This window comes from Equus przewalskii, unplaced genomic scaffold (genome assembly GCF_037783145.1).
Source record: "Equus przewalskii isolate Varuska unplaced genomic scaffold, EquPr2 ChrUn-6, whole genome shotgun sequence".
Lineage (NCBI taxonomy): Eukaryota > Metazoa > Chordata > Mammalia > Perissodactyla > Equidae > Equus > Equus przewalskii.
This window is the reverse complement of record NW_027228754.1, coordinates 480,027-496,221: the sequence shown is the minus strand read 5'-3', so window position 1 is coordinate 496,221 and position 16,195 is coordinate 480,027. Positions and strand designations below refer to the sequence as shown.

The 16,195-nt window shown below is 49.4% G+C and overlaps 1 protein-coding gene and 2 non-coding genes across 13 annotated transcripts; all 3 read right to left on the bottom strand.

The window, feature by feature from the left end:
• Positions 1 to 2,737: 2,737 nt before the first annotated feature.
• Positions 2,738 to 15,088, bottom strand: LOC103540858 (low affinity immunoglobulin gamma Fc region receptor III). 11 transcript variants are annotated; one of them, XM_070608289.1, is made up of 6 exons: positions 14,897 to 15,088; positions 8,135 to 8,260; positions 7,661 to 7,681; positions 7,064 to 7,318; positions 4,773 to 5,027; positions 2,738 to 3,685 (listed from the first exon to the last, which is right to left on the bottom strand). In XM_070608289.1, the coding sequence occupies exons 2-6, from the start codon at positions 8,217 to 8,219 to the stop codon at positions 3,507 to 3,509; spliced, it is 795 nt and encodes a 264-aa protein (XP_070464390.1). In that variant the 5' UTR covers positions 8,220 to 8,260; positions 14,897 to 15,088; the 3' UTR covers positions 2,738 to 3,506. The 11 variants fall into 11 exon arrangements, with proteins under 11 accessions (XP_070464390.1, XP_070464395.1, XP_070464385.1 ...); XM_070608294.1 differs by having other exon boundaries at positions 7,064 to 7,321; positions 14,897 to 15,058; XM_070608284.1 differs by lacking the exon at positions 14,897 to 15,088 and adding an exon at positions 14,514 to 14,775 and having other exon boundaries at positions 7,064 to 7,321.
• TRNAE-CUC (transfer RNA glutamic acid (anticodon CUC)) lies at positions 14,114 to 14,185 on the bottom strand. Its single transcript has one exon. It is a non-coding gene; the product is annotated as a tRNA-Glu (tRNA).
• Positions 14,459 to 14,530, bottom strand: TRNAG-UCC (transfer RNA glycine (anticodon UCC)). Its single transcript has one exon. It is a non-coding gene; the product is annotated as a tRNA-Gly (tRNA).
• Positions 15,089 to 16,195: the final 1,107 nt, after the last annotated feature.

The following is a 16,195-nucleotide window of genomic DNA, read 5'->3' as shown; positions in this document are numbered from 1 at the left end:
ACCCTTGCGGGCGAACCGTCGGCCAGAGCGCAGGCGCCAGGCTCAGGCCCCTCGGGTCTCTTGGCCTGAGCGCCGCTCAGCGGCGGGCGGCCGAGGCGGCGCTCCCCAGCCTGCGGCTCCCACGGCCGCCCCCACGCCACGGCCCTCCCACCCAGCCCTGCCCTGCACGACCCTGCCCTGCCCTCGCCCGGCAGGCCGCGCCGTTCGCCCCCGCGCACGGCCACGAGCCCAGCGCACCCGTGGGGAAGCCCGCCGCCCAGGGGACTTGGGCACGGGCCCGTGGGTCGTCGAAAGGAACGTCACCCGCCACACATCGCAGACCCTCATTGGCATTCGAGCGCGGGCCAGGCTGGGGCGGCTCCTGGCTTCCTCTGGCGACGCTGGCAGGGTCGCGGCGGCCCTGGGCCGGAGACAAGGCGCGGGATGGGCCGGACAGCCCTGCTGTGTCTCGGTGCATGAGTGCCCTGGGGCCTCAGCGCCTGCCCTCAGTCCGAGCGCCCTCCTGGTCCCTGGAGGCTGTTTCAGCTCCCTTGTCCACCGCTTAGCTCAGTTGGAGCATTTGGCCACAGAGGGCAGTGATCAGTGTCGGACGGCTGGTGGGGAGCGCTGCTGGCCTGGCGTCTAGTGGTGGCGGTCATCTGCGCAGGGGTGGTTCAGTGGTACAATTGTTTGCCAGGGGTCACGGCTGGGGTTCGATTGCTGGCCAATGCATCTCAATGTTTTCTTTCAATCCGCTATTCTAATTCTTTCTTTTTCCATTGCAGCATTTATAACGCTGAAACAAACGAAAGCCGTTAGCTGAAGACTGGGTTCTTTTGATTAGGCTCCTCCTCATTTACGAAGTGGGTTTCTTGAAGGCAGCAGAGACCTGGTGACACGGCGCAGCGACTCCGGGGTGACCTCGTCCCCCTGCCCCCTCCTGGGAGAGAACTCGGCAATCAGAGAAGGAAGACGCAGATGAACTGTGGTGAAATGTCCCTCCTGTTGTTCAGACCCGTCCCTGGTGCTTGTGTCACCGTGGAGCATCGTACCCAGAGGCAGGTTGGAAGGCACCGTGTGCATTTTTCCCTGTGGCCAGGAGTCAGGTGGGGAGTTACCTCCTGCAGGCCACAGTCCATCCTATGCCCTGAAAGCCAGAGGGTGAGTGAGTTCGCTGCTCTGCGAAGCCACCTAGCTCCCGTCGGTCCTGCGGCCTTACAAATTGGGTCTCCACCGTATCTCACTTTCTTTAATCCAGAACATCCTATTTGAGCTTTCTAGTGTTTCTACCGGGCGTGGACTTCTGCTGAGAAGCCAAAAGGAGGAGCCTTTCCGGAGACGTGAATGTGGAAATGGAGGAAAGAGAAGCAAAAGGTCTCTGTAAGCTCCTGTCTCCCGGCTGACAGGCAGGGCTTCCACTGTACTGAGGAGGATGCGATCTAACGGGAACGTGATACTTTCTAATGGTGAACTTTAGCAGTGTATTTGTTATAATATATCGTTATTTGCCTGATTCAAGGGAAACTAATTTTTAAAAAGAGAAACTAAAAACCCATGCTCGATAGTGGCTCTTTTCTCCTCAAATGGCTCAGAACCCTTTGGAAAGTTCCCGGAGCCTTTGAAGAGGAAGGAGGGGGTGAGGATACAGAGGTCAGTCCCCCTTCTGGACTGGGTTTCTTGGTCAACCCTCTCCCAGTGTACCACTGACAAAGAGCTGGCAAAGTCTTCTGCTACAGAGATCAGCTGTACTGGAAGGTGATCAGTCCACGAAAAAAGGGAATGCATGAAGAAGAGTGCAGTGAATGACTTCCAGAGTGGAAAATGAAACCATCCTCAAAAAGAAGGAACCTATTCTCTTTCATAACTCCAGGAACAAGAGAAGCTGCCAGCTTGCAATTCGTTCACTCTCACATTGTAGGCCAGACAGGCCTGGATGTCAGAGTCCAGACATTTTGTCCAAGGACCTGCAAGAGAAGGGTCCTCCCCTCAGAAGGGAAAAGGTGGTCTGGCCGTGGGTCTGTGCCCTGCTCTGTTCAGGGACTGCCTTGTCCAAGCTCCTCTAACCTTTGCTCCTAGCCCTCAGCAGCCTCGAAACCCCACCTACCCACCCAGCACCAAGAGTTCCAGGAAAAGCCCTAAAGCAAGCACCTCCGTGCCTGCACATCAACCACAGCATCACACAGGCATTCTTCCGATCTCGTTCACTTCTTTACTTTGTAAGTCAGAGAGGTTGGAGTATAGGGGAGCTTATATATGCATTGCTAACTTTACAACATGCTTCCATGTATCCATTTATGTTTAGGAAGTCAGTTTGAGTATCTTTAAAAGTAGAACAGACATTAAAGTGATGACTGAAATAGACACTGTGAAGTGGAGGCATGCTCATGACCCAAGACTGAGTATGAAAAGCAAGCTGCAGAACAAGATGTGTAGTATGACCCAAAACTGCGTATATGATGGTCTGTGACACCAACTACCTGTCTATCCTTGAAGAAGTCATTTCAACTATCTGGGCCTCAGCTCACTCAGTTTTAAAATGAGGAGATTGGACTGTGTCATTTCCAAGGACTTTCTAGGTTTAAAATTCTCTGATTTCAAATGCTGAAGAATTTCCTCATTCCACAAATATTTATTGACTCCTTTATCATGTGCCAGACACTGACCCGGACTCAGGAATACGGTCGTGAACAAAATAGACACAGGGCCTGCTCTCCCGGAGCTCACAGGCTGATGGGAGGAGGAGTCACACAGTAAACAATTACACAAGAGATTGTTTATTAAACAATTGTCAATTAAACAATTAAACAAGGGGATTAGGGGATGGTGGGAGACTGGGCTTATACTAAAGGATCAAGGAGACCTCACTGATAAGGTGACACTTGAGGAAAGATCATAATGAAGTACGATGTAGATATCTGTAAGAAAGAACCTTCCAGAAACAGGAAATAGCATAAGCCCTAGGCAGAAGTAGAATTCGTGTGTTAAAGGAAGCAAGGAAGAGCAGGAGATGAGGTCAGAGAGGCAGTGAGGAGCAAGATCATGTAGCGCCTAGTAGAACGTTCCAAAGGTTTTAGCTTTCCTCTTAATTGCAAGGGGGGAGCTCTGGCATGGCTTTGAGCAAGGAAGGGAAAGAGACAACACACATCTTAAAAAGATCACTTTGGCCGGTGTGGTGAGAATCGACTGTAGGGTGGCAGGGTGAGTGTAGGGAGACCCGTCAGGGAGCTACTGCAGTAACCCAAGTGAGACATGATGCTGGCTTGGACCGAGGTGCTGGTAGTACAGTCCTGAGAAGCGCTCAGATTGCTGGATTGATTGAAAGGAGAGGCAGGATTTACTGAGTTTTTCTAGATTTGAGGAGCCTCTGTTTAGGGGCTATGAAAACACATTTGCTGTGAGTCCTTGTCAAGCTAGGTGGGCTGGACTGTGCCTTGACCTTCAGGAGCTCAGTCAGGGTGTGGCCTGTTGGCATTTAGCTCTGAAGATCACAGGTCACAAGGGTGGTTGGAGTCTCCTTGGCCCAGACCTCATTTGTTTTCAGGGCTCTGGCTCCATCTCACGTTGCAATTCTTCCCATCTCCCACTGATCTTGGAAGGTCTCTCTGCACAGAAACATACAGCCCTGTATCCACTGCAAACAGGAGTCCCATCACCAGGCAGAAAGCGATTTGAAACCAATGTAGAAAGAAGAATACAGTTGCCGGACCTAATAAGAGAGGCAGAGGGATGAGATGATTGACAGTTGTTAAGGCAGTAATTTGGAATAAACAGTCAGGTCCCTGTTGGGGAGCCTTTGTGAAGTCACCCAAGCCAGGGGCTAAGGCCAAGGCCAAGAGCAGACAGGAGCCCAGGAAGTCTTCCTAGGATCTCTTCATCTCTCGCCTTCCCAAATAAAGCTCTGGATCAGCATTTCCCAAAGGGTGACCTTGCACATGTGTTCTGAGGGACATTAATAGAAGTTAAACAGGAAAAAGGTTTTGTGGTCACCTAGGTTGGGTAGATGCCTTATAAAACTTAAGTTAAAAAAGTTTTTTTTTACAATACGACTTCCAGAAGTCTTTAACGAGCATTATGAATATAAATGGGAGGAACAGAGTACTCAGCATCTTCTGCACTAAGGACCACACAATCATTCATTCTGAAAAGCCTCTCAAGGAGTTTATTTTGGGAAATATTGAACTGGGAAATCCACAGACCACATCAACACGTTGTCACCTCCTCTGAGCCCAGGACTGGGTGGTATTCATGGACCAAGACTGTAGCTTGTGATGCCTCCTGAAAGGGCATCATATGGATTTCACAACACACAGTTTCTCAGGAGCAGACAGAAGCCTAGTTCTTTGCTTGTGGAGAGAGATCCTCATGCCAACATGGATGCCCAGAGCTTAGATGGGAGCCTAGGCTGGGAGGGTGAGCAGGGAGGCACAAGAAGCCTCAGAATCCTAGAGACAAGAGGGCCATATGGCAAAGTGGAGTGGTTTGAATGAGGTGGGAAGAGGGAGGGTGGTTATGTCTGGTGGATGGATTTGGGGGGATGAAAAGGTGGCTTCTGTCCCCTGAAAGTTAAAACTTCAGGTGAATCACACCTGTTTCTGTAATCCCTGAGGAATGAGCTGAGACAGAGCTGCAAAGCCACACAGCCATCATGTCCAGCTAGGAGTTTTAGACTTCCTGTTGACATCAAAGAGGCCCACTCAGGAGGAGGCAGGTACTGAAATTCAAAAAAGATTAGTGATCCTCTCCCTACGCATCCTTCCAAGGCTGTAAGCTCCTAGAACAGCCTTGGTTCTCACCTTGGACAGTGATCTTCACAGGCTGTGACGAGAGCTCCATCCGATCTATAGTTCCTGAGCAGCGGTACTCGCCACTGTGGTTGCGGTTTGCTCGTAGGATGGAGAAGGTGGAAGTGTTATGGAAAAACGTCAGGGATTTTCCATTCTGGAAGAATGTGATCCTGAACAGACGCTTGCTTTGCAACTTGTGGCACCTCAGGTGGATGGGCTCCCCCTCTTGGAACACCAGGCGAGGGGTCTGGAGCAGCAACCAGTCTGAAAGACACAATGTTGGAAGGAAAAGTTCTAAGGCTGGATACCAAGGCCCTTGGAGCCTCATGCGTGGGGTGACATTACTTACAGAATTTGAAAAGATGTTGAGCAGAGGAACTGAAGATTCTTCATGGCAAGAGTGAGTGCTCTCTTACAGGGAAGACATGGTATTATCTGTGGGACCTCTAAAGGATAGTTTTCAGAAGTTCCAAAGATGAATAGTAGGAATCCCAATCCCAGGGCAGGGGTGTGGGGTGATTTTGAGGAATTCAAAACACTGTACAGGATAAGGAAATGAGTGCATTTCAGTAACTGTAGAGGTTGCTGAACAGGACCTGAAACCTTCAGTTTGTGTGGATACAGCATTTGTGGTCAGGGGATTATTAATTTAATGGTAACTTTTGAACTGTTTTGGAAAAGGAAGGTGAGCAGCCATTAACCATATTAGCAAGGAAGCAGAGCTTTAATAATGCCTCACCAACCCTGAATGGAATCTTCCATCCACATTAAAATGGAAATGTGTGACCTTACGAATTCAGTATTCAGTTGTGACTCTGAACAAGAGGAGCATTAAAGAAAGCTTTTTAACTTAAAATCACTTTTCCTCCCTCCTTACAAAGAGTCCCACTCCCAACCAAGGGCTCCCTTCACTGAGGGCACAGGAATCAGATTCTGAAGTGTGGCTACCTTGGAGGGCTATAGAGAGTGTTTCAATAAACCAAATAGAGAAGAAAATCAAATTATTCTATTTATTATAAAAAGAAATACTAGAATTTATTACATCTTATTTAAAAGAAAACTCATTTAAGAAAACAGTATCCTGTACACGAAAGGCAAGGTACTGTTGTTCAGACAGTGTGAGACAGAAATCTGAAGACAGGATTCTGATTGTGGCCCTACCGTTTCCCTCTGTGCTCCTAGGGCTCACGGGCTTAATCTCTTTGCACAATGGAGGATGGGACGAGGTGGTTTCCCTCTAATGACCATTCAGAACCAAGTTTTGCTAAATTTATACTTTTACATTTTAGTAGGAAGACTCAGAAGTACAACCAGCTGTTTCTGAGGTGGCAATGCACCAAGAGAAGAGTTGGGTAGCTGTGATGTCATTGGTCAGGTGTGTGAGGTTGAGTCAATATTTATTTCCCTTTCCATTGAGCACCATCAACAGAAAGTGACTCCACCACCAGCATCTCTGGCACAGGACCTTAAAAGACTACCAGAAAATCACCCTCCTGATGTGAAACAGAATTAAAACACTGAAAGCTCACATGTGACCATCTTCAGGGTTTATGCACCAAGATGCAGCTGAAGTCAACTACAATATAAATGGCTCATATTTCAGACATTGGAAGGGGGGTAATACAGTGTCTAGGAGCATTTCCCTACAGAGTCTATTAAACTGAACACAGTCAGATATTTACATAAACCTACGTCAGATCCTGTGACTCCTTTAATTAAACCCATCTAATGAATTCTCATCTCCTTCAGGAATATCAGTTCAAGTCATCATACCAGACTACCAGCTGCCACATGGTTGGCCCCTTCCCAGCCCCCTCCCCTCTGACCTCATCTTCCAGATTCCATATCTCCCTCTGGTCTCCTGCAGCATGGGCAGAATGACCTCCTCACCTGCCAGGCACACTCTCAGCTTAGGACCTTTGCAGTCTGGTTGCCTTCAATCCCTGAGTTTTATCACACTGCCATGAGGGTAGGATGGTTTTATGGAGCAGAAATTTCCTTCTGCTTCTCTCACCTCCGGCTGCTTGTTTATGGCCAAGTAACCTTCCTACTCAACTAGGACTGAGGCCAAACAGCCTAACGTGTTCTGAGGAATCTCTTAGGAACTTCCACCCTGACCACACACACCAAGCAAAGAGGGTTGGTGAAAAGGGAAGTGAGTGGGCAAGAACTATGTCAAACAATTCACAGCGATGGTTTCCAGTAAACAGGCACCCCTGTTTCCTAAAAACTTCTACCACATCAATAGATTTCATCTCTCCTTGTCCTCCCAGACCTTCCCCAGAACTTCCTCCACTGACCGGAAATCACATCCAGATGCACAGGGTCACTGAGGCTCGTGTGGCCCGTCTGGCACCTGTAGTCTCCACTGTCATTGTTTTGGGCCTTAAAGCTGTAGCTGGGCTGGACCTGGGTCGGGATGGGGCTCCCATTATGGAACCACTGAGTGGGGTTGTCCTCAGGGGTATGGGCCCCCTGGCACTTCAGAGTCACATAATCATCCTGCAGCACGTTGATCCATGGGGGCTCAAGGCTCACCACAGCCTTCGGGAGACCTGCTGAGGGACAGAGAGCAGAAAGGGATGGGAATAAATAACCTTGGAGGGACCATAGATTCCAAAGGAGTTCCCAGGGGAGACCAGGGGCCAGAGAGTCCTACTGCAGACCCAATTAAAGATCTGTGTACTTCTAGCAGCCTCATTCCCTTTAGATCTTTGGTGGATCCAATGGGAATCCAACCAAGAATCAAATCCCAGGTCCCACTAAAATGGGGGAACCACCCCTGCTGAACCCAAGCCTGGTTCTTGGTGGAACAGACATTTCCCTACATGGGAAATAGAGCCTCACATTGTGAGGCAATAACACCATAAACCCAAGGAAACAAAGAGCAAACTCACCAGCTCCTCTGTCTGCAGAAGCTATAAAAGAGAAGAGAATGAATCAGTGTAGAGCAGGAAAGATGAGGGGAGCAAACGTAGCAGGATGGGTGTGGAGAGAGGGAGAGGGAGGTGATGTTGGGCTCCTTCTTCCCCAGGACCCATCTCAGAGCCTGTTTCTAGTCACGTTGTTTCCAGTTTCCAGCCTGTTTCCAGTCCTCTTATAAGAGTACTCATTTCTCATGTCCTCCTCACCTCAGCCCTGTCTCTCCACAAGGCTACAAGGGAAACATGAATGTGTGGGGGCAGGGACTGTGAAAGAACCTCTGAATTCCAATCTGAGGAACCAGTGGAATGGTAAGAATTCAGGGTTCTCTCTCCCCTTTCCATCTGTCCCCCACTTCCAGGGCCCAGGGCTGCCCCTCATCACACTGACCCCTGGAGCCCTCACAGAAGTGACTGAAACTGCCCTGTTCCACGATGACCCTCACTCACCCAGCAGTAGCAAAACGGTCAGTGGTTGAAGCAGCCACAGGTTACCAGGATGTACATTTGGAAACATCAGGATCTCCATAGTCATCCCAGAACTGGGCCTGAGTCCAGTGGCGTTTGGGAGATGAACTTAGAAAAGAGGAAGGAAATTGTTACATCCTTTCATTCAGTTTCATAAGTCACCAGACTCCATTTCTGCTAATCAGTCAGTAACAAATCAGAGGAGCAGTTGAGTCTGCTTTACAGACAAATCTTTCTTTCATGTATCACCTTGTTTGGTCCTGTGAAAACCCTGGGCAGGGGTTCTTGTGCCGGTGAGGAAATTGACGAGGGGAAACACCAGGAAGCAGAGCTGACAATGGAGCCCTTGTCTTGGGTTCTCAGTTCAGCCCCTTCCGACCACACTCCCTGTGCTGCCTCTCTGGCCAGTAGACAGGAAGTTTTAAATGAATTTCAACACAGGCAAGATGAAGAAACCCATTAACTGTGCAACCAATAAGAATCAATGTTAAATGACCACAACACAGTGGAGCAGTTATCTGCAGGAAAGACTCCATCCAAGGAAGTCTCTAAGTACCCTGCAGGCAGGGCTATCTTTCTTTCACCTGCCCTTCACCCCTGGCCCTTCTAAGCCAAAAGAAAGTTTTCAAGTACGAGAAATAATTTTGCTAAGAAAGCCATAAAGTGTAGTATACCTGGTGTGCAGAGTTCATTGACTTCCCCATCTTCCGGAGACACTGGGCCCTGGGCCCTACATGAGAGAATGTGTCTATGCTTAGGGCCAGAGATGACCACTTCGACCGTGACCCCAAGGCTCAAGTTAATAAGAACATGTCGTGCGTCATGTTTCTTGTCTGGGCTGGCCACCCTGAGGGACACCTGACTGGACTATAGAAACATCCCATCAGTGGGAACAAGAAGAAATCACTCAAAGTATCCAAATACCTGAAACCCTGAGTTAGAACCCAAATAACCTTAGGATCAAAGGGAGTAACATGCACAGAACAAACGAGAGTCTCACTGAGGAGAGGATGCTGTGCCCCAGACCTGAATAATCGGCACTCCCGCCTGCTGTAAACCTTTTGGGACTTGCCCAGCTGATTGTGGTGTGGATGTTGTAAGTACTGATTTGTAGCTCTCTGCCTTCTTTTCCCCACTTTATTCCCCTCACAAACAAACTCTGATTGCTTAAACAACGAAGTAGCTTTGGCAGTACCTGTCATTTCTTATCCCCTACTGTTGTGGGAAACATTTTTTGGGGTAGTCAGCAGGATCTGCACTTATGGCCTTCTTGTTTAAGAAATCAGAGATCATTAAAGCTCCTATTGAGGTCCTGGGATGGGAGCACCCCTAGTTTTCTGCATTGGCCCAGGAATGGGGTCATAGATCAGTACTGTGTGAGGCATGGGATAATAAGCTCCCTATGTGGGAGCCTATTCATATAATGAAGGCATTGCAGACAGTAAAAGGAAAAGATGACACTGCCTTCTCGGCTAGAAGAGGGTGGTGCCTGTTACACGCCTTCCGTAGGGCCATAGAAGATTGGGACCACATATTGAAAGAAAAAGTATTACTGGAGAAAGAGCTGTCTGGTTGCCAGTCTCGGCTAGCCATGATGCAATGTCAGAAGTATGTGTGAGGGGATCAAGCTAGGACCTATCAACATGTTGCCAAAAAGGCGGCTGTGAGTCTGGCAAAGTATAAGCACCACCACCGCCAGGGGCAAGTGAATGTAGAAAAGGTTCATATGGCAATTGCCCTGGCTGGCCCTGATTGAGACCCTGATATTAGGATGGCGACATCTGGGATGATGATGAGAATCCCTCCTCAGATGAGGAGGCTTTGCCGGCCAGGACCATCCCTGCTAGACCCCCACGACGCCACCACCTAGAACAACAGGGAGATTGGGAAGTGTGGTGAGACGTAGTAGAAGACTTTACCCAGTAAGAAATTTCCGATATCCGAATACAACTGGATTCAGGAGATGCCTATAAATTTGTTACTGTTTCCACAGAGCCTACAGTGCATAGTGCTTTTAGAGACCGGGGTGTAGTGCCCCATGATGTTCAAGACAATCGAGCAGCTGATGGCATTACTTTGTTATCCTTGGCTGTTCGGGGGGCCCAGGACAAATATCCCACTGATGACGTGTGGCCAGATGCTGATCAGCCTCGGCATACCTTGAGGGATTGTTGTCAACGGATCAAGGAAGAGGCGATGAAGTGACCTTTTTTTCTGGGAGTGGCGGATGCATTGGCAAATATGCCTTTTAGTGTCCAAATACGTAATCGTATCATCAAAACAGCTCCACATGCCTATAAACGCCTATAAACAAGTCATTATGACACTATTGTTAAAGGAAACTGATACCATTATTTCAGAGGTATTGGAAAAGATTTCACAATTAGGAGATTTCGGAGATTGAGCAAACGCTTCTGAGGAAGTTGGCAGTCGCCAAGAGGACTTGCAAAACCGAAAGGAAGGAATTTCTCAGAAGGATATGTTGTCAGCCCTTCTACAGGCAGGGGTTCCTAAAGAACAGGTTGATGGGGCAGAAACTAGGGATCTGTGGCGTTTGTTCAAGGAAAAGGGTTTGCATGTACAAAAAGCCTCAGGAGGAATTCCACCAGAGAAAAAGGAGGTACCCCCAAGTAAACGAAATATAACCCCCTCGGCTGACCCTCTTTTTGCTGATTTATTAGCTTGACATGAGGGCCAAACCACTGTACAGGAGGTTAGGGCTGCTGTTAAAACGGATGCCCATCCTCATGGAGCTCTAACAATTTTTTGGAAGAATGGTTCAACAACAGTGACCCGAGCATTGGTGAATATGGGGGCAGAGGCCACCCTGATTTATGGCAATCCTACAAAATTTAGAGGTCAAAAAATTCGTATTACAGGTTTAGAAGGAAAAGAAATTTCTGCAGTAGGCACACGTTTGACCATACAGATAAGACAGCTACCAAAGCAAACGTATCTGGTGATGATAGTTCCAATTCCAGAATATATAATTGGCATCGACATTTTAAAGGGATTAACATCACAGTTAACAGATGGACAATATCAATTTGGGATACGTTCCTTGACATACTTTAACCTTTCTGTCATCATTGGATGTATTAAACACAAGGTGGAACTACCCCCTGCCACCTCAGTTGTACATATGCGGCAATATAAAATTCCAGGGGGTCAAGAGGAAATTTCAGATACTATTCAAGAATATCTTAACACTAAAGTATTGATACCCATAACCACAGAATGGAATAATCCTATTTGGCATGTTAAAAAAAGTGATGGCTTCTGATACATGACAGTAGATTATTGAGAACTAAACAAGGTGTCTCCTCCCTTAATTGCTGCTGTGCCTGATGTGGTCACCTTAATAGAAAAAATACAAAGACATCCTGGTGTTTGGTAAGCAGTAATTGATTTACCAAATGCTTTCTTTTCTTCTCTTTTTTTTTTTTTGAGGAAGATTAGTCCTGAGCTAACATCTGCTGCCAATTCTCCTCTTTTTGCTGAGGAAGGCTGGCCCTGAGCTAACATCCACGCCAATCTTCCTCCACTTTATATGTGGGACGCCTACCACAGCATGGCTTGCCAAGCAGTGCCATGTCCACACCCAGGATCCAAACCGGCGAACCCCGGGCCGCCAAAGCAGAACGTGCGCACTTAACCGCTGAGCCACCAGGCAGCCCCAAACGCTTTCTTTTCTATACCTATTGCTAAGGCAGTTCAATCACAGTTTGCTTTCACCTGGTTGGGATGACAATATACGTTTACTAGATTGCCACAAGGATATATACATAGTCCAACTATCTGTCAGAGAGAGGTGACGGAAACACTGTCTCACACTTCAGTAGATTCAAGTACACAGTTAATACATTACACTGATGACATTTTAATTCAGGGATTAAGTCACGAAAGGGTAACTTGTGCTTTACAATCAGTGTTAGAAGTTCTACGGGAGGAAGGATGGAAGACGAATCCCGCCCAAATCCAAGAACTGGCACAAACTGTTACCTTCCTGGGGATAGTTTGGAATAAAGGACAGCAAGAAACTTTATCCAAAGTGAAGCAAAAGATCTTGAGCTTTGCCCCTCCTTGAAACAAAAAGGAGGCTCAAAAATTTATCGGTCTGTTTGGTTTCTGGTGGCAACACATTCCACATTTAAGTTAAATTTTAGCCCCTCTATATCCAGTTACCCGGAAAAAATATCAATTTCAATGGGACCAGCAAGAAAAGGATGCTTTTGAAAATGCTAAGCAGGCCATACAAATGGCTTTAGATTTATGGCCAGTATGAGAGATCCGCCTGGCCTATTGAATTGCAAGTCCACACAGCAGGTGGATATGCAAATTGGAGTACTTGGCAAAAACAGGATGGATAAAGGTACCTTTGGGGTTCTGGACTCGGAAGCTACTGGAGGCTGCCAAATGTTATACCCCTTTTGAGCAACAGTTATTATCACGTTATTGGGGGTTCTTGGAAAGTGAAGCACTGAGAATAGGACATGAAGTTATATTATGACCCCAAATACCTATTGGATCCAAGGGACACCTGCATCCCACCGAATTGAGCATGCTCAAGAAGCTAGTGTAATTAAATGGAAATGGTATATTCAAGATAGAATGAAACCAGGGCCCAAGGGACAAGCATTGTTGCCTGAACAAGTATTTGATCCCACACTCCAAGGCTCCCCAGAAATTAATAAGGAAAGCCCTCAGGAACAAGAGTCCCCCATTGGATCGGGACTACCCTTTCAGCAATTAACGGCAGAACAGCAACGGCATGCTTGGTTTACAGATGGTTCAGCACGAGTGGTAGCTGGAGCTCGGTGCTGGAAAGCGGTCACTTATAACCCCACATCCCAGAAAACTTTAGAAACCCAGGGAAAGGGAATGAGTAGCCAATATGCAGAGCTGTATGCAGTTTACCAGGCCATCAAGCAAGAGCTAGGAGGACAATGTTATTTATACACTGACTCATGGTCAGTAGCTAATGGGTTAGCAGTCTGGACGCCAAGATAGGATAAACATGAATGGATGCTTGGTAACGGAGAAATTTGGGAAATGCCATTATGGCAAGACATCTGGCTGTGGAGTTCCTCAATGATTATTACTGTGTTCCGTGTTGATGCTCATGTGTTGCCTACCTCTACAGAACACCTATATAATCAGCATGTGGATCATCTGGCTACAACCACATCAGTCGTTACAACAGCTTCTTCTTCAGAACTAGCCCAATGGGTCCACCAGAAAAGCAGTCACTTGGGAGCAGAAACTGCTTCCAAGTGGGCACAGCAGCGTGGGTTACCTGTAACATGGGATCAGCTCGAGAGTGCCTCATCAATGCCCTACTTGCCAAATTCAGAATAAAAAAGCAATTCCCCATCCCAAAATAGGGCAAATCAAGAATGGGCTTTATCCTGCACAAATATGTTAAATATATTATATTGGACCTTTGCCCTCACATCATGGAAAGATTTACATTTGTACTGTAGTAGATACATTTTCTGGGTTTTGGGTGGCCCACTCACATAGGCGGGCTACCGGATAGAGAACTCCTAAAATTTTGGGAATTATACAACTCTATTTTGGCACTCCTCAGCAGATCCAAAGTGATAACGGTACCCACTTTAGAGGTGAGTGAGTTCAGTGTTTGGCTAACACATGATATTCAGTGGATATATTATATACCTTATGATCCAGAAGCTGCTGTTCTTATTGAGAAAATGAAGGGTCTCTTAAAAACCCAACTGAAATGCCTACAGCCGGAGTGGCAGGGCGAGTAACGTACGTGGAGGGTGCCAGGCGGCCTTGTCGGAGTGCCAGGACACAGGGTAAAAGCAACAAGAATGCGACCTCTGGCGTAGGCTAAAAGTGTGTGTGGTGGGGGGGAGGGGTCGCGGCCGCCCGCACCACGCCAGGGATCGGGAGGTCGGTCGGCCGGCTGGCAGAGAGGAAGAAAAAAAAAATTGCTTCCCTGACCGGGAATCGAACCCGGGCCGCGGCGGTGAGAGCGCCGAATCCTAACCACTAGACCACCAGGGAGCGTCGGGCCTTCCGCCTTGTCTGTGCCTCCTGGACCCGGGGCCCGTAGCCCGCCCGCTCGCCGCTCCCTCGCCAACGGCCCCCTGCCTTCCGCAGGCCAGCCGCCCTCCGCCCAGGCCCAGGCACGCACCCTCGCCTGCTTCCTGCTCGCCGCGTCCTCAAAACGCTGCGCGCGCCTCCTGCCCGGACATGCACACACAGCCGCATGAATGCCTCCCGCCGCCCGCCTCCGGGGGCAGGAGGGCCCCGCAGCTCGGCAAAAGGTCGGCCCGCTGCGTTGGCCGGGAATCGAACCCGGGTCAACTGCTTGGAAGGCAGCTATGCTCACCACTATACCACCAACGCCGCACGGCCCGGTCTGTCCCGAGATGCCGACCCGGAGCTCCAGCCACAGCCGACTCGCCGCCGCCGCTGCCGCCTGGCGCAGCCCTGCTCAGAGGCCCCGCCCGCCCACAGCGCGGCGCTGCCACCGGCGCCACCAACCGCCGCCCCCCCCCCCCCCCCAGCGTTGCGCCCGGCGCGGCAGCCCTCGTCCGCCGGGACGGACCGCCTCTGGGGGGCGCCCTCGCTGCCATTCCACAAAGCGGACCCCGACGCCGACCGCCCCGCCAAACCCGCGGCCGGGCACACGTCCTCCACCGGCCGGCTCGCCCCAGCCCTTCTCCACCGGCTGCTCGGCGAGGCAGCTTCACGCACCAAGAGGGGACCCACCCGCCCCAAAAACCACGAACGAAAAGGCAGCTGTGCAGCTGCGCGTCGCGTCGCCCGGAGCCTAGTGCGCCAACCGCTTGGGGCGTGCCGCTCGTCGGGCGCGGCGGGGAGCAGAGGAAGCCTTGGCTCGGCCGTGCCGAAGGAGCGCCCGACGACGAGGGGGCCTCGGGGAGGGCTCCCCGTGGGCAGGCTGGGCACGGATTGGCGGCCTGCGCCTGGCTGGAGGGCGGGGCAGGGCGAAGAAGCGCCCTCGGGGGCTGGAGGGCGGGGCGCGGCAGGGCGAAGAAGGGCCCTCAGGGGCAAGCGGCCGGAAGCAGAGCGGCGCCAGCCACCAAAAAGGGACGTCTTGCCTCCCCATCGGGGAATCGAACCCGGGTGTTCCGCGTGACAGGCAGGGATACTCACTGGCGGGGTCGGAAAGCCGAAGAGTGGAAAAGAAAGATTTCTTGGACTCTCAAGGTCTGGCAGTAGTGCTCTTTTATTTAGAGAATAGTGTGGAATAGCATGGGGACAGGACCCGTGGGCAGTAAAGAGCTGCTGCATGGGGACAGGACCCATGGGCAGTCAGAGCTGCTGCTGAAAACATGCGTTGAGAATAGGGCTAAATTTATAAGGCATGGGTACGTGACTTTTTACTGGAAAAAGAAAAGATGATGTAAAAAGTCATTAAACGGTTTCAGTGCAGATGGGGTCTGGTTATTGTGTGGTCGTATAACTTTAGATATGAATCTGGTCATATAGATTCGCATTAGGCCAGGTCACCTTGGGCTTCTCTCCCTGGGGCAGCCTTGATCCACATCATAAAATCCCCCCGAACCCATTTGGTCCCGAAATCTTTTGCGGATATGGACGATGGTCAATATTCTGTAACTACTTCTGGCTGTACAAGGTCATAGAGCTGTCCCTAAATGGGGCCATAGGTACAGGTAGGCAGTTCAGCGGACCAGAAGGTTGCACCCGTGGAGCCCAAGGCTGACAAGGTATACAGATCCTCTGGAGATGAGAGAATCATTTGACGAGAGGTGGTCCAGAAGGTGAAACTTTGTTGACATGCAGAAGACAAACAACGAAATAGACAACAAATTATAATAAGAAATACAAGCGATATGATTAACCCAACGAATAAGGTTTTGATAGTAGTCCAGAAACCTGGTCCTGACCAAGAGTTCAACCAATCATTTAGAGGTAGGGTAGGGTCAGACATGGATTTAATTTGGTGGCTCATATCAGATAGGAAGCCAGAGATATTTTGATGGTAGTCAGGAATATAGACCCAACATTCGGTTTTTATAATGGTGC

What these genes read in the sequence shown, in the direction of transcription:
- LOC103540858 (XM_070608284.1), bottom strand. Translation starts at nt 14,760, where the DNA reads ATGGCAGCGAGGGCGCCCCCCAGAGGCGGTCCGTCCCGGCGGACGAGG. An exon ending in TTCTGCAGACAGAGGAGCTG is followed by an intron (nt 7,322 to 7,660) that starts GTGAGTTTGCTC and finishes TCTGTCCCTCAG; the next exon opens with CAGGTCTCCCGAAGGCTGTG. An exon ending in GCATCTGGATGTGATTTCCG is followed by an intron (nt 5,028 to 7,063) that starts GTCAGTGGAGGA and finishes TGTGTCTTTCAG; the next exon opens with ACTGGTTGCTGCTCCAGACC.